This window comes from Ursus arctos, unplaced genomic scaffold (genome assembly GCF_023065955.2).
Source record: "Ursus arctos isolate Adak ecotype North America unplaced genomic scaffold, UrsArc2.0 scaffold_5, whole genome shotgun sequence".
In the NCBI taxonomy this organism is placed as follows: Eukaryota; Metazoa; Chordata; class Mammalia; order Carnivora; family Ursidae; genus Ursus; species Ursus arctos.
Window position 1 is genome coordinate 32770807 of NW_026623067.1, and position 20238 is coordinate 32791044.

Here is a 20238-nt window from a genome sequence, read left to right on the forward strand (position 1 = left end):
TAGGCTAGGCCAGAGAGCGAGCTCCCTTCTCTGAAGAAGGGATCGGAAGGACCCTGCAGTTGCCAATGGGCAGCCATCTGTGGGAGCGAGCGGACTGAGCTTTGCCCTCTCTGAGGTGGAGGGTAGGGTGAGAAGGTGCCGAAGGACAAAGTAGACAAAGCCCCTTTCATTCTTCCAGGACCCCCTAGATATGTCCCCAGAACTGGATTTGGGGGGTGGGTGTGGGCAGCATGTTCCAAGGGAGCTGGGTACCCTCTGGGACACTTGGAATTGCAGGTGGGCAAAGATGAGTGTTGGAGGAGGGCTCAGGCGCCCCTATGCTCAGAGAAGCAAGTTTGAGGGTCTGTGTCTACAAAATCATTTCTGTAATGGCAATTACTGTCCCCGAGAAGGCATTAAAGTTAATGAGAGATAGGAAAGAGCGGGGCTCTGACCCCCGCTTAAAGCGGTTTAAGAGCGTGCAGCTCTTGTTTTCTGAATGTCTGGCCTTGCCGACACAAGGAGGCTCTGAGGACAGGTTTTCCAGCCGAAATATCATTAAATTGTATTAGCATCTTATTACACACACGCCTAAGCGGTCTGCCTCAGACAGGGAGAGTTTTTGTTTCTCTTTGAAAGATTGTGTCTGGAATGGTAAATTGCCTGGTTGAAAGCCGCCCCCCCCCCTTTTTTTTAAGGAGGAAGACGAAGTCCTGCTGTGTGTGGTGGCGGGCAGGGCAGGCCTGGTGGCCCCCAGAGAGGAGAGGCCGGAGGCCAGGTTGGGGTGTTTTAACTGCCCAGGGAGCGGCTGCACTAGCAGAGCTGAAAGGCCCACTGTTCCCAGGGTCAGCTGGAAGAGCGTTAATGGAGGCCCAGGGTGTTTATTTGAGTTTATTTGCGGAGAGGTCTTTAAAGGGGGCTGGCATTGGGCATTGGTGTTTCAAGTCCAGACCCAAGGCCCCCACTAAGACCAATGGCTAGTGCTGCCAAGAAAACATCTGCCACCAAATTGCTGCCCTATTACTGAGTTGACATTGATCATTAGCCAGGAGCCCAACCAAATAAAGCCTCCTGGAAAATGTGTGAGGTTAAGATGGGGAAGGCAGGCTGTGAAAACAGGACGAAATCTTGGCCTGGGGTGTTTGTTCCTGCAGGCTGCAGGCCGGCCAGCTGGGCTGTGTGCTCCCCACACTTCTACAGGGAGGGGACAAGGACATACTCAGCACTCCCTGGGTACCGAGCCCCTACTATGTGCTGGGGATAATGCGAGGGGCCACCGGGGCTCCCACAGAGATCCAGACAGACCTGCTCCTTACTCTCCTCTCCAAGGAGAAAGACTTTCAACACGTAGATCAACAGACAGTAACTGTGGTGGGTGCTCTGAAGATGTGGACTAACAGCGCTGTGGGCGCTCTTTAGATAAGGTAACTGGCGTAGACCTCCTTGACGTTTAAGCTGAAATGTGAAGGATAAAAAGTCAGACATGCACAGACTCCATAGAACCTTCCAGGCAGAGAGCACATCCTGTGCCCAGGTCCTGAAGCATGGAATATTTGGCTTCTTTCAGGAGATGAAAGGAGACCAGTGTAGCTAGAAAGCAGTGAGGAAGGGGACAGTGGTCCCTGTGAACTTGTTGAGGTAGGGAGGGGCCGGATCATGTAGGATATTGTGGTCAAGAGCTTGAGTTTTGTCCTTTGATCAGCAGGAAGCCTTTGAAAGATTTTAAAAAGGGGGTATGACATGATCTGATTTATGTTTTTTTAAAGGTCATTCTGGCTGCTGTGTGGATTCTAGATTGGGGAGGAGCAGTAGCAGGGGCTGGGAGATGAATGCGAAGTCCAGGCAAGAGATGGGACTGGTTCGGGCCAGGGTGGTAGCAGTAGAGAGGCAGGGAAAAGTGGATGCATTCACCGTATGTTCTGCAGAGAGAGCCCACTGGGCTTGCCAGAGGTTGGCTGTGGGGGAGAGATTGCACAGAGAGGCTGTGGGCTGCTCCCCTGAAGGAACTCTAGGGGACCCATGCTCTGAAGGACAGCTGCTTCTGTCTGTCTCTGTGCTGGCGATGGTGTGGGAGGTGCCAAGGGAAGGAAAAGGGGACCCTTTCTTTCCTAGACTCTCCTTTATAGATAGGGCTTCGGAAGCACTTTTGTCCCCACAAGTAAGTGCCTTATGACAGTGGGGTGTTCTCCCAGAGCAGACCTTGCTTTGGTTGAGATTGGAGGGGCCGGTGGAGAGAGAGAACCTGAGGCCAAGACCCAAGTGTCAGCACCCACCCCCTCGACCTGGATTTCCGCTTTGGTGAAGGAGTCCTCCCTGTGTCCTAGCTGAGTTGGAAGGGGGGTTCCGGGGACAAAGGCCTGTCCCCCAGGAGGGCGCAGGCCTCCTCTGGAGCTTCATTAGCCACTGACAGTGGGGGCTTACCTGAGGTGGGGAGGCCTTTGGAACAGACTTGGTTCAAAGGAAAGAAGCTTCACTCACAAAACAGTAGCTTCCCTCTGAAGTCTAGTTATTATTCCAATTAAGCCACACAAAATCTGCTCCCTTAATAACACCCTACCCAGGAGAACTCTGGGGTGATTTCATGGCGGGCAGGTTGGACAGGGAGCTGGCTGAGGGTACGGTTCAGGTCTGCGTGCTGCAGGTCAGCTGTGACAGGTCCCTGGGCAGCAGGAAACAGCGTTATGAGAGGGGCATTGGCAGTCCAGGGGTCGTGTTCTGGGCCGCCGGACTTACTGGAGAGGAGCCCCTCGGGTGGGCACGGCCAGGACGATTCCTCACCTGGCCCCAGATGATCACAGAATGACTCGCACCTATGTGGAGAGCCAGCCACAGTGCTTAGGGCTTGACGCTGCTCTCGTTTACTCACCAGCCAATTCTGGCCTACAGATGTGTTTGGTTTGGCCCTCTTAAAGTGTTTAAAAAATTCTGAAGCAGTTGCCAACATTGGAAGTTCAGGAGACTTATGTAAAAATCCAGATTGAATGCTTGTCCTCTGGGAGGTATGTCTTTCCCGAGGTCCCTCTTCTGTTGAGGGGTAGAGCTAGGATTTGAACTTGACACCCCCGAATCCAGAGCTCTTGCTTTTCTCCATTGGGAGACGCTGGCTTGGAAGTGAAGACACATGGGATCCATGGGCAGGATTGTCGGGGGGGATGACAAGTGGCTGCGTTTATATCATTTCTCCTCCTCTTGCTGCCCCCACCTGTGAGAGCCCTGGGCTGGTAAGCTGCCAGGTAGGGTCAGGGCCCTGTCACAGTCATCGTTGTCACACAGACGCAGGAGGACAGCAAGGATGGCAGCTGTGGGTGGCAGAGCATTATTGCCCCATTCAGTCCGCGACCTGGGCCACGGGGCTGCTGTCCTCCGCTGCACAGAGGCAGAGAGGTCTAAAGCTCAAGGGCATGTGCTCCGGAACCAGATACACTTCTTACAAGCACTGCGATCTTGAGCAAGTCACTTAACCTCTGTGCTTCCTTTTTCCTCACCTGCAGAAGGGAAGCAGCCATCGTGCCCACTGGCATAGAAGGGCTGTTCTGAGGGCTTCCTAAGTCCCCGTGTACCAAGGCATCCTCCTCCTTCTGCCACAGTGAGTGTTTAGCAGTTCACATCCCTGGCACCCGTGCTGCTGGTGTCCTCAGGCTCCCGTGTGCACCTCTGCCCCCTCTGGACAGCACTTGGCCTGCCCCTTTGGAGTTGGCAGCAGGCAGCCCCAGTGAATCTTTCCGTCATCCCGATCTTGCTGTTAGAGGACACTGGAGTGGGGAGAAGGTCCTGGCTGAGGTCAAAGCTGAGGCAGGTGGGTTCTGGTTGGCTCAGAGGTCTGGCTGGTCATGCCCCACCTTAGAGAGCTAATGTTCCCTTGTCTCTGCAGGGCCACCATGAGATAAGGGGAAACCCAGGACTTGGCACGAAAAGACTTGGAGTGGGTGGCAGTGGCAGGCAGCCCATGGAATCCCAAACAGAGGTGGGGACCCTGGTTGGCCCACAGCTGGGCTGGGCAGCGGGACTTTTCTCGACTGACACTGGCTCCTTGCCCTTTGCTTCGGGCAGTGAGGCGTCCCAGGTTCCAGACTAACCGGGACGTGGTCGAAAACGCTTTGGGTCCTGAATCCCAGATCTGTTCCCGCAGTAGGACTCGGCCGCTGACTAGCTGTGAGACCCAAGGCAGGCGAACAAGCCCCCTGGGGTGCTCCCCTCCAAGAGGAGACAGAAGCAAGTTCTGGCACCCTGGACTCTGTGGGATCCAAGGAAATAGTGGGGGAAAAGCACTTCCCATAGTCAAGAGCTCACCCGGGCACAAAGGCAGCTCAGTGTGGGCTCAGGGATAAGACCACGTGGATTCAATTCCCAGTTCAGCCAGTTATAGCAGGACAAGGCCCTGCACCTCTGTAGTAGGGAAGCCAATAGCTCGGAGCTTCCCAGGGCGTTAGGAGCCGGTGTTGGCAGAGGAAGGAGCTCAGTACGGGGAGCTGCCCATCTAACCTTGAGGTAGAATACTCAGTTGAGATCAAGCTGGTTTATGCTCTCATCTGGAGAAGGACATTGGGGGAGGGAGGGCTAGGACCAGTCACCCTGGGCTGGGTGTGTCTCAGGGACCCAACTTGGAGCCTCTCTACTCCTACTTCTTTTCCATACTCCTCTGGCCACCACCCTCAGGATGTGCCCTCAGTGCTGTCTGAACTGGCTTGTCTCTAAACTCAGATGGTGTGGTCCCTCTGGAAGAATCAATCTTGTTTCCCCTTTCTACCGCTCCTCCAGGGTGGGAGAGGATTCTTTGGAGGACCTGAGTTGCCTTGAGTGAACTCTAGGGCCAAGCAGGCTCTTATCATTGTTCTGGGGCTCCTGACCCCCTTGCCCTCCCTCAGTCATCTTTGGCCAGACTCCTGCTCATCTTGAGTCTCTGGGCTCAAGAGGTTGGAGAGGCAGCCCCCTGCCCCACCCCCAGGACTCCTGTGGGTAGGTGGGGAGAGAGGGTGAGGCTGGCTGGGGAGAAGGCGAGGGCAGGGCCTTGTTCTCATTCTTCCACAGCAGCAGGGTGAGTATGGGGTGGTAGGTTATCGGGCAATTTTCTGAGAGACTGAGGATTTCCCAAGCCTCCTGTAAGTATAATGGGGCCTGCTTTTTGTTGCAGATGGAAGAGAAGAGGCGAAAATACTCCATCAGCAGCGACAACTCTGACACCACTGACAGTAAGGCCTTCCATTTGGGTATCCTACAAGCAAAGCATTTGAATAATTATCAGGCCCACAGGCCCAAATGGGGGGAGGCTGCCCCACGGTCTCAATGTTGGTGAAAGCATACATCAGCCCAGGTCCTTGTACTTCTGAGAAAGTCCCCACGCTTCTGTGGCCTCTAGAGCTTTGCTGTCTTCTTCACCCTACTCTCCTTTAACCCTCTAGGTCTCAATCCCATGTGTTTTGCTCTGGTTGGAAAAGATCATATCCCCTCTGGGTCTTTGCATTTGCTGCTCCCAGCTGCTAAGAACACATCCCTCTCCCTCTGGCCCTTATGTTAAATCAGGGCCCTTTAGAAAGTCTCTACACAACGGACAGAAAACCTGTCAAGTTTTATTATAATTACCTGATATAAGTATCATTTCCTAATTAGCGGTAAGCTCCTTGATAAGAGGGGTCATGTCTGGCTCATTGCTGTATCCCTGGCTAGATCAGGTACATAATAGGTGTTCAGTAAATGTTTGTCAAAGGAATTAATGGGGGATCTTGGCAGGAGAATCTCAGAGGTAGACTTGTGTATGGGCTGGGTGTGGCAGCTGGACATCCTGGTTGTCACAGGGATTGTCAAGGAGAAAAGGGGGCTTAGGGAGCTTTTTCTCAAATCATGGGGGAGATGAGGGAGGTTTGTGGAAAGTGGGAGCTTTTTCCTGGTACCAGAAGGCAGCTCTTCCCAGATGCCACAGAAACCTGGGCCTGCATGAGCTGGTCAAGTAAGGAGTTCTGCTCTGCCCTATGTGGGAGAGGTGCGCTGCCAGGAGGGTCCCGCCTAGCTGTGCACCCTGGTGGGAGCCCACGCTGAGGAAGAGGCTGGACTAATTAATTGCCAGGGAGGCTGGGCCTGGAGCCCTGCAGCTCTGCACCTCAGTTTGTTCACATATGTGGTGAGCAGCTGGGATTGCCCCCCAAGCAGCTGGGGATAGCCCCCCAAGAGCCTGAGGACAGGCCAGTCAGTCCCAGCCCCTTCCCTACCCCCAGGTCTCATTCACTGCCCTTTAGGGTCTGTTTACTCAGCTTGGCTCCGGTGTATAACCTGGCCAGCCCTTCTTCCCTGTGGCAGGAGATCACAGCGTTCGGCCTTCTGTGGCCGCCACCACACTGCCTGTGGCTTGTCTCAGTAGAGCCAAGAAGAACCGCATCCTCTGCCTCTAACTTCGCTGCAGGCCCCAGAACCCCTGAGGGCCAGGCACCTGCAGGGGCGGGTGTCTGCGCAGCTGCAGCAGAGTTGGGCCAGGCTGTGGGCCTCCTCCCCTCCCACCAGCCCCCACTGCTGTACCCACCCGTGGCTGCTGCTCCTTGGAGCCACGGGCCGGAGGCTGCAGTCCTGCGGTGCAGCGAGGGCTGCAGACTCTAGCGATAATAGCTCATGTTTATCGAGGCCGTGCTCTGTGCTGGGGACTCTGCTAAGCCTTAACAGCATGGTGTCGCTGAATTCTCACAACTTTTTGCCCCCTGAGAGGTTAAGTCATTTGCCCAGAGTGACAGGCTAGTAAATGGGTTTACTTTAGAGCAGCATTCTTCCCACTGCCCTTTCGTGCCTCTGTATATCCACTGGGCATCATCCCAGAGTATCTCTACCTGGGGCAGGAATGAAGCGTGGCCACAGAAGGCCTCCTTCACCAAGGAAGAAGCAGAGGACCAAAGAGGGCAAGGGACTTGTCATGGATCACACAGTAAGCTAATCCTGAATCCTGGTCACTGCCTTTTATTCCCTAAGCCCCTATTTTTGGTGAGCAGAGGAAACCTTCACATCCCCGTGTGTCCCTGGAGAGGTCCGGAGCAGGGACAGGTGCTCACAGAGGTTTCCACCTCCTGAACATTCAGTCCAGAGCCTTCCTTACAGGCTTCCCGTCCTTGGATGGAGGTGGGTGGGTGGTGGTCCTGGCCTTCCAGGGACCCCTCATAGGCTGTGCTCTCTCTGCAGGTCATGCCACATCTGCATCGCGATGCTCCAAACTGCCCAGCACCACCAAGTCGGGCTGGCCCCGGCAGAACGAAAAGAAGCCCTCAGAGGTGGGTAGTGACGAGTGTCCGGACAAAGAGGAAGCGGGGGTGGGGAAGCGACAGGAGCGGAGACCTGTGGAGAGTGAGGGAGTGAACGCTGCAGATGCGTGGGGGAGAGCCTTCCTGGCAGAGGGGCCGGGCCCTGCAGAGACAGGCTGGTGTGGCTAAGTGCCATGAATGGGAGGAAGGGGCGCGCATGCCAGTGGTTGCCATGTAGGTTGTTGTAAAGATGTTCCAGTTGAGCTGAGCGAGAGGAGAAGCCTTTCAAGGATCAGAAGCAGGGTAATGACAGAATCTGACGTGTTAACAAAAGGCCCACTGGCTGCTGTGAGGAGAAGGGAATATGCAGGCAAGGGCGGGAGCAGGGAGGCCTCTTCTGCGGTTGTCCAGGACAGAAGCCATGGTGGCTGAGAGACGGGTTGGTGGCAGTAGAGGAGGAAGCAGTAGGATTTGGCCTGTTCTGGAGGCTAAGCCAAGGGCTCCAGGATGTGCTGCTGATACAGGCGTGCGGGCTGGGGTCCTCAGGATCATCCAGTTAAGTCATCTGCTCCTTCCGCCCGTGTCCCATGCATCTGCACTCCAAGCCTTCCTTCTTGGACCTGGGATGTTTCTCGTGGCAGGTAGAGGTAGGTGTTCATAACTTCTCCAGCTGTGGAGAAGAGCGCCAGGGGTGGGCAGTGTTCAGCATGAATGGATGGCATGATCCTGCTTCTTGTGGTCCCTGAAAAATCACATCCTAGGGCCACGTCCCTCTCTCTCAGGTCCTCAGTGCATTGCACTAGGCACAGAAGAGGCCCTTTGCACAGATGCAGCTGCAAGAGCGTTGAGCCCCCAGGAAGCAGGGCATTTGAGTCTGGCCCTGAAGAGAGGCATTGTTCAGCTTACAGAGTAGCCAGGAGCTGGCCTGGACACTTAACTTTTTTAATCCTTCTCAGTCCATCTGTTACAATAAGGAAATTGAGGATCCGGGGGTTATATAGCCAAGACCTGAAGCTCTTGAGGCCAACATTGCCAAGGGTGGGAAGGCCCAGAGTCTTGGGAGGAGGGTATCTTTGTTCCCCGCTAACCACAGGAGCAGTCGTGGCTGCGGGGGCAACCCTGAGGAGCAGTAGTTAGCCAGCCACTTAGGGGCGGTGGGGGCATCTTCCGCAGAACCTTGCGTTTGAAAAAGAGCTCCCCACATCTCCCTTGAGCTGGTTTACCCTAGGACTCGCCTTTTGAGTGTGTGTGGGGGGGGGTTGAGACCTGATGCCTCCCATCCCTATCTCCCAACCTTAGTGTCCACCTTTGGCCCTATGGGGGAGGGTGGATGGAAGGAGATACCTCTGGGAATGCAGTAAGGACTGGGATAAAAGCTGGGAATTAGGTGGGCATGGGGGATGCTGTTTTGAGGTTCTTAGCACCCTCTTGGACCAGCCCTGCTCAGTGGGTAGATGAATGTGCTCAAGGGCCCTGGGATGCAGGAGGCAGAGTGTGCTATGGGGCTCTGGGAGTCTCTAGGACCACCTCTCTGCTCCTCCACCCTCACTCCCCTCTTGCCCTCCTACCCTTCATCTTGAGAGTCACTGGAGTTCTCCAGTTACTGTGGTTGCATTAGTAAAACAGTAGCCACCTTTATGTGCCTTCCCTATACCTAGGAGGCAGGAATTCTCTGCCTGTTTTGAAGATGAGGAACCTGTCTCAGAATTCAACCTGCCGCTGCTCTCAGTGGCTATTCGGGTTGGCGAAGAGTGGGGAAGTTCTGGGGAGCTGTTGGGGCTGGCTGATTCCCCCAAATCTGCCTGCCCTGCTTTCTCCAAGCACCAGGAGGAGGTGGGGCCATTTCTCAAGGTAGAGATCCCAGGGGTAGGGCTGCCATCTGTACCCTGGATAGGCCAGGGGCTGGGAGGAAACAGGTGTCAGTGAAGGCCGAGGGGAAAGAATGATTTGCATGGGGCTGAAAATTCCCCTCCCTCTTGGGTTTTCCAGCACAGAGCCTTTGAACCTTTCTCCACCTAAAAATAGAGTCACATCATTGTAGGGGTGTTGATGCCCAGCCCTGCTGCGGACTGGTTGTGCGTGGCCCTGGGTTCGAGCCCAGGGGCCTCTGCAGGCAGCTCTGAGGCCTAAAGACACCCGGCCTCAAGTCCTGGGCTCCAAGAGGGCTGAGGAAGCCCTCCCTGCCTTGAACCGTCGCCAAGGACAAGCTTTCCTCCCACAGCAGGCTGGAGTGCAGCCTGTGAGGTTTCCCTCGTCCCCTAAGTGAGGAGGCTGAGCCGAAGCCGGCATAAATTCCAAGTGATCGTGGGGCCGAGAGGAAACCATCAATGAAAGCTTCCAAATTATTTGGCTCATGAGAAGGCGGAGATGAAAAGCAAGGACTTGGCGGCAGATAATGTTTGCACTGAATCTCCTCGCTGGGCTGTTCCCCTCTCTTTCTGTGAAGGGGTTGAAGAGGAGGTCCTTTATAGTCTGCTGGGCCTGAGGGCAGAGAGCTTTGGTTACCCTGGTAGAAGGGGATCTACAAGTCCCATCTATCCAGTCCCCTGGAGTAAGACCTCTGTGGGATGGCTGTCAGGCTGGTCACACAATGTGTTTCCAATCTGACCCAACATCCCAGCCAGAATGCTTGTAAATTGATGTGCATGGTGCAGTCCCTTCCCTGGTTGGGAGCCCCTGGTTCCCTTTGTCTCTTCATTTCTCAGTGTGGACAGCATGGGGGATTTGATGGCCAGGAGTCCTTAGCATAGCAGCAGCACCAGCACGTAGTGAAGCCAAAAGCCACAGTAAGGGCTGGACTTGGGTTTACGCCAGACCGGCGGCTGCCCCTGTGATGACCTGCCAAGGGCCGCCCTTCTCAGTGCACCCAAGGGTATAAATCTAGGGGCTCCCTCTACGCTGGAGTGAGGTGCTGTAGGGCAGGGGGGTGAAAAAGTGCTCTGACCAAGAGTCAGGACCCTGGACAGGGCCGAGGCCTTGAGGCCCAGCTTCCCTTCTGGCCCTTAACCAGTGGGTGGTCTCCCTCAGCCAGAATGAAAGAGGGGGTGGGGGAATACAGGAGCCCTCAGTACTGGAGCTGAAGGGACAGGCCCAGGGATTCTTGGGAGGCTGGGTTTTTGGTAGAAGTGCACCAAGTCTGCAGTCAGCCCCAGGATCCCCTTTGGCAGTAGAGGAAAAAGGTAGAGTTGACCCCAAGGACACGGGCTGCTCCCTTCCTTTGTTCTGTCTGCCTGCAGGATCCCAAAAAAGCTGAGATCTGTCACCTGGGGCTTAAATCAGCAGTCCAGCCCTGAAGGAAGGGAAGGGGTTAGCCTGCCCTGGGAAGGTGGTACTAGTATATAAACCAAGCTGAGGCCTTGGGTTTCTGGCCTGGCTTGTCTGACCAGATGGCATAACCATTATTGGTGCTTACCATTTCGTGGGTCCTATCTCTAAGAATCTGATGGAATCACAAAGGTTATTCCTTTAAATACTAATACCAGGCCCCCATTCTACCTCACCCCCAGAAATTCTGACTTAACTGGTCTGGAGTGGGGCCCCAGGTACCTGTACTTTTTTCAAAGCCCTTTTGTTGGAAGCCGGGCTTAAGAACTACTGCCACAGACCTTTCTCCTTAATTTGCTAAGACGGGAGGTCCTGGCTTGATCCTCCCTGGAGGGACCCTAAGGTTGAAGGAGAAGGGGGAGGCTTTCCAGCCTGGTTCAGTGACCTAAGCAAAGGCAGGGAGTGTGGGTGAGGGCGGTCCTGCAGCTGATTTCTGCCCCCTGTGGTGGCCAAGGGACTGACAGGTTTCTGCCAAACCATCAGCCTGGCCGGCGTGTGAAGGACAGTTCAGGAGGAGACCTGAGGCCGGCCCCATGGGTTGGAGGCAGCTGTTTGAGGCTGTGTCTTTCTCAGGCCTGGGGCAGAGAGGCAGACGGAAGGGCAGGCTGAGCGGTGGGGCTTTCCCCTGGGCAGGGTTTTCAGGAAGTCTTGAGTCCCCGGAAGTCAGCCAGCAGCAGGGACGTGGGTCTTCAGGACCCAAGAGCTACTGATAGTGGTTAAACTCAGCAAGCACTTGAGGGCACCTGACAGGCCCAGCTGGGTGCTGGGGGTGGGGGTGGGAGAGGCGCAGAAAACACAGGCCCTGTCCCCAGGGAGCTGGTCCTTTGGTAGCAGGATGCAGGTGCTACACAGAAAAGTGTCCGTTATGAGAGATGCAGCCAGCTTGGCCACTAAAGAGCTCTGTGACTGTTTGTCCCTGAGCCTCCAGGTCGTCATCTGCAGAGCCCTGCCATGGACTCTCTGTTCAGTAGAAGTGACTGTCCTTTCCTGAGGCCTCTGGAGCCCAAAGGTGGAGAAAGTGAGTGGAGGTGCAAGCTGGCCTCCCTGGGATCAAAGCCTCGATGGTCCCAGCACGGGGTGGGTAGGAGTTGGGCTCCAACTGTCAGTTCCCTTTGTAAGCCCTGGTGACAAATTAGTATATCCCTAGATGAGAGAATAGGGCCTCTCTGCAGTTTCCACAAGGGCCCTTCACCATGCCCAGCTTCTTGGGCTTGGGGACAGGGCCTGGGAGAAAAAGGTGATCCTTGTGAATGAGCAGTCTCTGTCACCGTTGGGGTGTCCCCCAGACCCAGGATCCATGAGAGTTCCTATATAAGATTCCCCCCTAGAAAAGGCAGCAGCAAGTGAAGAGTGAGGATGAAGCTTATTGTCTTGACCTGTTGCTTTTAAAAAATGGGAGCCTTCTACCCTGGGTGCAGGCATGGGTGGCCAGAATGTGTTGGGATGCAAAACCACAGGATAAAGAAGATGCCTTCCTAGAGGAGCCCAGGTGCTGTCCAGATGTTTGAAATAACAGATTTCATATTAAAACAGTGATGGCATATGTTGTAGTAAAAGGCAAAATGCCGACAAGCTTGAGAGATAAAGTAGGAGAAATCCAGAAAGGTTTTATGCTTGCCCTGTGGTTTCAAGCCATGTTTCTAGCCAACAGTTCCTCTGCCGCCCCGTGGGGCGGACAGGCAGGCGGTGAGGGGAAGCTCTTCCACTGGGCCAAGTGCCTGCTATCTTAGACTCCCACTGCCTTCCTCTGGGGTGGGGGGCAGAATCCACTCCCAGTATAGTTAGAAACATTGCTGCTCCCGCCAGCTGGAAAGTCCTCCTGGCCTCTGGGGCTTGTCTTGCAAAAGAAATGTGTGTAATAAATTCTTTTAAAGAGCAGGAAGTGCTGTTATCCTTGTGAAAGAGAAAAAGGGTGTGTGTTTGAGAGACAGACAGACAGAGAGCGAAGTCTGACCAAATTAGCCTAGTGGTAGCTTGAATAGGGCTGGGCAGAGGGTAGCTATGTTCAGAGCCCTTCTCTGGTGTTTTATGACTAATTTAAGTAAGTTTGCTCTTGGCTGAGATACTCTTTTTTTTTTCTTCCTTTTTCAGATTTATTTATTTATTTGAGAGAGGGAGCCGGTGGGGGTGGGTGGAGGGGAGAGAAGGAGAGGAAGAGAGAATCCCAGGCAGGCTCCGTGCTGAGCGGCGTGAGTGGAGGCCAACACAGGGCTCGATCTCATGACCCTGAGATCATGACCTGAAGTGAAACCAGTAGTCAGACCTTAAGCCGACTGTGCCACCCAGGCACCCCTGGCTGAGATACTCTTTATCAGGTCCCAGCCCAGAAAAGACCTTTTTTTTTTTAAGATTTTATTTATTAGAGAGAGCGAGAGAGCATGAGCAGGGGGAGGGGCAGAGCGAGAGGGAAAAGCAGGCTCTCCATTGAGTAAGGAGCCAGACTCAGGGCTAGATCCCAGGACCCTGGGATTATGACCGGAGCCAAAGGCAGACGCTTAACCAACAGAGCCACCCAGGCGCCCCCGGCCCCAGAAGAGATTTCTTTTTTTTTTTTTTTTTTTTAAAGATTTTATTTATTTATTCGACAGAGATAGAGACAGCCAGCGAGAGAAGGAACACAAGCAGGGGGAGTGGGAGAGGAAGAAGCAGGCTCATAGCAGAAGAGCCTGACGTGGGGCTCGATCCCATATCGCCGGGATCACGCCCTGAGCCGAAGGCAGACGCTTAACCGCTGTGCCACCCAGGCGCCCCCCCAGAAGAGATTTCTTTTTTTTTTTTTTTTTAAAGATTTTATTTATGTATTCAACAGAGATAGAGACAGCCAGCGAGAGAGGGAACACAAGCAGGGGGAGCGGGAGAGGAAGAAGCAGGCTCATAGCAGAAGAGCCTGACGTGGGGCTCGATCCCATATCGCCGGGATCACGCCCTGAGCCGAAGGCAGACGCTTAACCGCTGTGCCACCCAGGCGCCCCCCCAGAAGAGATTTCTTAAAAAAAGAAATACCTGGCTGGTTCCCAGGGAATAATATTGCAGTGGTTAAAATACAGTGCAGACCTCAGATAAGTGGTTTACTTTTTTCAGTCTCCGTTTCTTTATCTGTAAAATGGGGGTAATATGGATTAGGTGGGGTTATATGTATATATACTTTTATATATATTTAAAGCATTTAGTATAGCACCTGATTTAATAGGACAATTTTCAAAATTAGCTGTTGTTTCTAACATCCACAAATCCCATGATCACGTACGAGAACTCTGTGCACGGACCAAGGAAAGTTGCCTGTGGTCATTATCTTTGCTTTTGGAGGTCATGGCAGACTCCACTGGTAGTTTCTGGCAGAGCCTGCTTTGGGTTCTTCCTGGGGAAATAGGTGTGGAAAACCAGACAGACTGTTCCGTGATTGTCATCTTCAGTCTCTGGAAGAGGAAGTGGAAGGTCAGGGCCGTGCACGCGTCCCTACGTGTGGGCAGAGCAGGGTCGTCCGCTCCCTCCGGAGCTGCACTGGCTCCCCAGCGCTCAGATTGGTTATTACATTTGAGTTTTAGACCTTTAAACGTTCTTCATACTGTTTGAAGAAGCTACAATTAACATCTCCCAAGCAGCTCAGCAGAACTTGGTTGCTAGGCAGCAGACCTTTAAAGACAATTTGTCATTTTCTGCCATAAGAGAGAAAAAATAGTAAACAGTCACGTTCTTAGAAAATTACTTGTTTTCGAACTTCAACTTTCCGGCCATGGCAAGGCGTCTGGTTCATCAGTGTCCATTTTATTCTTTATTTAGTTTTCATAAATAATTCAGAGGCGTTTTAGGAGAACAATTGAGCCTTTTTCAAGCTTAACCTCTGGTAGTTTAAAACAGAAAGGATGTTTGGGTGACAATTGGGTGGCCATATTTGTGGACAGGTTTTGTATAAATGTACAGAGTCTCCAGCTGCCCAGCTCTATGTAGCCTTGGGCAGCAACCCAAGAAGGCGGTGGCGGATCCGTGGAAGGCTCTTGAGCCGTTCGGCCTTTGTTGAGCCCCTCACAAGTGCTAGGCCCCATGCACACTGTTGGGATCCAGCCTGTGGCCCAGCCAGACCTCACTGAGCTTACCTCCTTCTTGTGGGAGCTACATGGTAAGAAACCAGGCGATTCCAATACAGGGGCTGTGGCAGTTCAGAGGAAGTCCAGAAGCCAGCCTGGGATTGGGGAAGGTGTCCCAGAGCAGATGTGGATGGGACTGAGCCCTCCAAGATGAAACGGGCCAGCACCACTTTGGCAAGAGAGAAGAGCGTCCCAGCAGCGTGCTCCTCTGTGCCAAGGGTCAAAAGTGCTCCACAGGCTGATGTGTGTCTGTGTGGCCACAGGGACTGGTAGGCCCTGCAGCTCAGCCTAGGGGATGACAGTGGAAAGCCCCCGAAGGGCTTGGAATTTGCAAAGGCCACCATTTGATTTGCATATTCCAGCCTTTGGGGAAGCTATCTCATTTGGCTTCAGTGCAGCATTGAGGCACTGAGCACTGAGCACGTGGCCAGAAGGGGCAGGGGGGGCTGTGGGGTGTGCCGGCTGGCTCCAGAGTTCGTGGCCTGGGATCCTTTGCCAACTTGTAGGACCTGGTGTAGGTTATTTAGCTAACCTCAGGTTAGAGTCCCAGAACAGGGATGATGTGTAGCATCGGCCTCACGGAGGTGGTGTATGGACTAGCATTAAATTAATTCAAGAACATCCCTTAGACTGATACTGGATACACAGAGTTCTTTAAGTGTTGGCTGCTACCATTTTTTTAAAAAAAGATTTTATTTATTTGACAGAGAGAGACAGCCAGCGAGAGAGGGAACACAACCAGGGGGAGTGGGAGGGGAAGAAGCAGGCTCATAGCGGAGGAGCCTGATGTGGGGCTCGATCCCAGAACGCTGGGATCACGCCCTGAGCCAAAGGCACACGCTTAACGACTGAGCCACCCAGGCACCCCTGGCTGCTACCATTATGATAGTGCTCCCCTTCCTGCACTTCCATCAGTCCCCTGCCCAAAAGGGCCCCTTGTGTCCAGTCTGCCACCTGCTCCCTGAGTGACCTAGGATGAAACATGCAATTCTCTTGGGGCTACACTCTTTCCTCCCTTTCTCTCTCACTCTCCCCCTCTTTCTCCTTCCCAGGGACCTCACTCCCTTCCTCCCTCTCTCCCTCGGCCTCCCTCTTTCCCTAGGCCTCCCTCTCCCCTTCTCTTCCTCTCTCTCCTTCCTGAATCTCTCTGATCCAGTTGAGCCTGGAATCCCTTCCTTCCTGCTGAGTTCTCAGCGCCACGCCTGTTCCTAGCTCTGGGCCACCTCTCCCCTGCTGGTGGGGCTTGGCACTCTTGTCCCTCAGTCTCCAGCTTAGGCAGTGCACTGGTCCTTAGGCTTCAAGCCCTGCAGACCAGAGGCTGCGTGTTGCTCTAGTTAGGGCCCTGTGCTTGGGGACTTCAGCTCTACATATATCCTCGAGCTATCTCACCTTGTTGATGTGGGGTTCAAAAAGCACTACTAAGGAGGGGCCAGCTGGGGGCCTCAGACTCCTCGGGTAATTTCCCAGAGAGGCCCTTTCATTCATTCATTCATTCACTCACTCAGTCACTATTTTCTGAGCACCTGCTATGTGGCAGTCGTCATGCCAGGCACTGAGAACGTAGCAGACAACAGGATTGCTGTAGGGGGTGGGGGGAGACAGCAGGAAAACAAGCAACAGGAGGACACCAGTTAACTGTTGGGGTGTAAGTGCTGGGAAGCAAGGTGGGATGACGGAGTGGAAGGTGACTCTGTGGGACACTTGGTGCTCCCTAAGTCATGGTGATCAGGAAAGGAATCCTGAAGGAGACAGCCCAGCCTGAGGAAATGGCAGTAGCTTTCAGACTTACCTGCGCGTCTCTGGAGGGGTGCTTAGTGACAGTAGTGAAGGGTTGATTTCTGGGGCAAGGTGACAGGCTGTCCCAGGTGGAAGGTTCCCCATGGCATCTGAGCGACAGGGCTTTGGCCCGGACCCCACTTGGTTTACTGCGATCAGGAGAACTTGGAGGCCATGATGAGTCCACTGTGGGTTCAGTTCACCCCACCAGGTTCCGCCCTGGGTCTAGAAGGAAGTAACCCAGCTGCAGTCCTGCTGGACTCGGCAGAGGCGTCAGCTAGGAAAGGCCCAAGCCAGCAGAGGGGGACTTGTGAAGAACAGCACAGAAGCACCCACTGCCTGAGTTTGTGTTCTTGTATCAGCCGTCTTAACCGCTTGCTAATAAGATATGCAAATTATCAGGGCTGTGAAATCTTCGCCGCATTTCATCTTCTGCTTAATTAGCATTTAATCGTAATCTCATTTTAATTTTTTCACACTGGCACCCTAATTAAATGTTAGGGTGTTAGTCTTAACAATTAAATTATATTGGCAAATAGAGTCTTCAGGAAACTTGACCTTTTCCAAGCCCGGGCCCTCTCTAGCCAGATGCAAATGTTAATTAGATTTCTCCAAGATGTGGCCGCGAGTCCCCTTGGTGCACCCATTTCAGTTGTTTCCTCGTTGTTGTGGCCCTCAATTCAAATGAGACCCACACAGCCAGGGAGTTGGGCCCCTGGCAGGCAGAGGTTAGCACTGAACGGGTTGGTCATGAGCCTGTGGAGGGCCAGTGAAGCTGGTTTTTCTGGGGAGGGGGAGATTTTTTGGAGTTTGGTCTGAGACCTGCAGTGTTCCTGGAAGTGGTTTCTCAACTTGTGATTCTCATTTGGTGATCCCTGGGAGAATGGGTACCTAAGCAAGTCACGTGGTAATCCGGAGCTGCCACCCAGACCTGCAGCAGCCCTTTGTGGGAGGCCACAGTGAGGTCAGGCAGCTGGGAGGGAGGGGCAATGCCTGCGTCAGCTGGGCTGGGCTTGCGGATTGCTCTAGGGTGGGAAGGCGGAGGGGGTGGGCGGGGACAGAGAACAGTGGGAAGAGCAGGTCCCCCTTGAGGGAGCCGTAGCCCAGAAGAAAAGCAGAGCATGGGGGTGCACACATTCATGGCCTGGCTCTGAGATCTGGATGGGCTTGACTGAGAAAAAATTCAGCCCTATCCTCCTCTTACTCTCTCACACACAGAAGATGGCCCCGGCTACGCGGGGGACACACTGTCCTTGTTCTTAAGGGACATTGGAGACCCTGACCCACGGGAAGCCATCTGTAAGCTGCAGTGGGGCCTGGCCTTTCCCTCAGTTGTTTGCATAAGGCCCTGGCCTTTCCTTTGCCTGGGGTTGGTGCCCTGCGCTCCTTTGCGCCTCCCCTCAAGCCTCTCCTGGCAATAGGAACATAATTCTAGACCTTCTGTGGAAATGCCCCAGGCAGTCAGTCCCTTAGTGGCAGTAATGCCTTCACAGAAACCTTTCTACCGTCTGATTTTTCCCTTAAGTTTTTTCCCTTCCCTCTGAGGTCCACTCCCATTCGTCATTCAAACTCTGTGCTTTAATAGATCAGAACACAGGTGAATTCAGTTCGACACGTTTACCAACCACCTGTGTGCAGAGCCCTGTGCTGAGTTCAGAGAAGATGTGTCATTGTCATTATTGCCTTTGTGTTGGCTTCTTGCTTTTAAGTAAGTGGGCAGAAGGCTCACTCGAGTTGCCTTTGCCTCTTCCTGCCCTGGCTGCGGAGCAGACCACCCTGAGGCACTCTTTCCACTCCTGCTCCTGACAGGTTTTCCGGACAGACTTGATCACAGCCATGAAGATCCCAGACTCCTGCCAGCTCAGCCCGGATGACTACTACATCCTGGCGGACCCATGGCGGCAGGAATGGGAGAAGGGCGTGCAGGTGCCCGCGGGGGCAGAGGCCATTCCAGAGCCCGTGGTGAGGTAAGCCAGGAAGCCCAGGCCAGGGGGCCCTAGAAAGGGGAGGCCAGGGCAAGGGACCTTGGTAGCCCGTCTCTATTCCGTCTTAGATTCTTTGGTCCCATAAACCACTGAAAAATTCTAGAAATACTGGCAATTTACCTTTGAGGCTGAGGGCCTGGGCTTGGGCTCAGCTCTGGAGCAAGAAGGCTTGGGTTCATTGCCACTGCCATTCACTGTGACCTTGGGCCAGAAATGTAATCTCCCTGGGCCTCAGTTTCCTTGTCTGTGAAATGGGAGTGGTAACAATACTACCTACTTTGTACAGTGGTCAAGATGACATAGGGCAGCGACGCGTGGGAGGCATTTGGCACAGGGCCTGGCATGTACCAGTGCTCAGTAGAAACTGGCCTTGGGTTAGCTTGATGTCAATCCAGATTGGGTCCCACGAGCAGAACTTACAGGGAAATCTCCAGGCTTCTAAATAATCTCTAAGACTGGGATAAGCCATGCTGTCGACTTCTTAAACCTTTTTAAGGAGTTCTGAGTGGGAGGGAGTCGAATGCTGGCACACAGCAGATGCTCGGGAAGAGGTGGCTATGACCATCCTCAGGAGGTTTCCCTGCCAGGGCTGGGCCACGGGTACTTCCTCCGTAGGTTTTGCAAACTTCTGGTCTTGTGGATCTGAGAGACCCCCGTGGATCTTGGGCATGGCCCTTGCCTCCGGTGACAGAGGCCAGCCAAGTGCTGCTTTCTGCACCCTGGGAAACCCCCTAAATCTTGTCTCTGAACTGAGGGACCTTATGTCCTGGCCTCCCTGACCCACCAGCACACTTGGCCATGGCGGCCCCGTGGCTCTCACTCAGGCCCATTTTGACCAGGTCTGAGGCAAAGGTTACAGCCTTCATCGCCCTTGACATTGACACTGTTGCTTCCTGGCAGCCACACCTGTGCATGGCTCACAGACCCCCAGTGCCCAGCTGGTGCCAGGCCTGTGCTTGGCTTGGGATTACAGAGGCAAATCAGACTTTGAACCCTGCTTAGTGCTCTGTGAGGACTGGGTGCTGGGCAGGGCTCATCCTGTGGCTCCTGAGAGCTGAGTGCCTGCCAGCACTTGGTGTCGGGCCCTCTGAGAATCGGGAGCTCTGGGGTTCTCTGGAAGGGAGAATATGTGGGCTTTGCAGAGGGAATGTATTCTCCACATCCCCTCCCCAGGGCCAGAAACATGGATTAAGCTCCTAGCCAGTTTCACACCTTCATCTCGGCAGACTGAAGAACTATTATTAACCTATTTGAACCAGTTTTCTCCTCTGTAAAATGGGGCTAATAACAGTAGCTGCCTAATGGTGTGGTGGGGATTAAATGCAAATACACATGACAAGGGCCCAGGGCAGTGAAGGGTAGGGGCAGGCCACCAGCTGGGCAGAGAGGTGAGTCCTGATGAGGCTTAGCCCAGCTGTCTGTCCTCCCTTCTTGATGTCAATGTCAGGTGATTCCGGAAACATCCAGTGGCCTGGGTAATTAATTGCAGATGCTTCCACACCGGGAGCGTGGCTTCTGTCTGCTGGTGCAGTGCTTTATCTGTTGACATCAAGAGGAGAGCACGTGTCCAGACAGCTCTGGCTCAACGAGGTGCATTTTCCGCATATGCACGGCTGCTCTAAGCTGACAGGAGCCAGGCATTCCTGGCCTGTCCCTGCTCTCTGGGGGGGACAGACTAGAGGCAGAGATGGCTGTTCTCTTGGAGAAGGCTCCCCTGTCTCCCTCTAGCCCAGTCCCTCCTCCTTCTTGGGCACCTCCCACTGTGAGGCCCTTATCTGGAAGCCAGTGCAGCAGCCAGCATGGTCAGAATTGTTACAGCAGCTCTTCCTGAGAATTTGCTGGGCTGAGCCTGTTACGTTCATTTTCTCATTTAAT

The 20238-nt window shown here is 53.8% G+C and overlaps 1 protein-coding gene across 17 annotated transcripts in view; it reads left to right on the plus strand.

Annotated features, from left to right (window-relative positions):
• The window catches only part of JADE2 (jade family PHD finger 2), a 52951-nt gene that overhangs the window by 5403 nt on the left and 27310 nt on the right, over nucleotides 1–20238 (plus strand). For 8 of the 17 annotated variants that reach the window (XM_048220934.2, XM_026508006.4, XM_048220932.2 and 5 more), the window contains exons 2-4: nucleotides 5111–5168; nucleotides 7135–7223; nucleotides 18188–18345. In XM_048220934.2, coding sequence (XP_048076891.1) covers nucleotides 5111–5168; nucleotides 7135–7223; nucleotides 18188–18345 — 305 coding nt within the window. The other 9 variants (XM_057307017.1, XM_057307014.1, XM_057307015.1 and 6 more) reach the window with 5 other exon arrangements.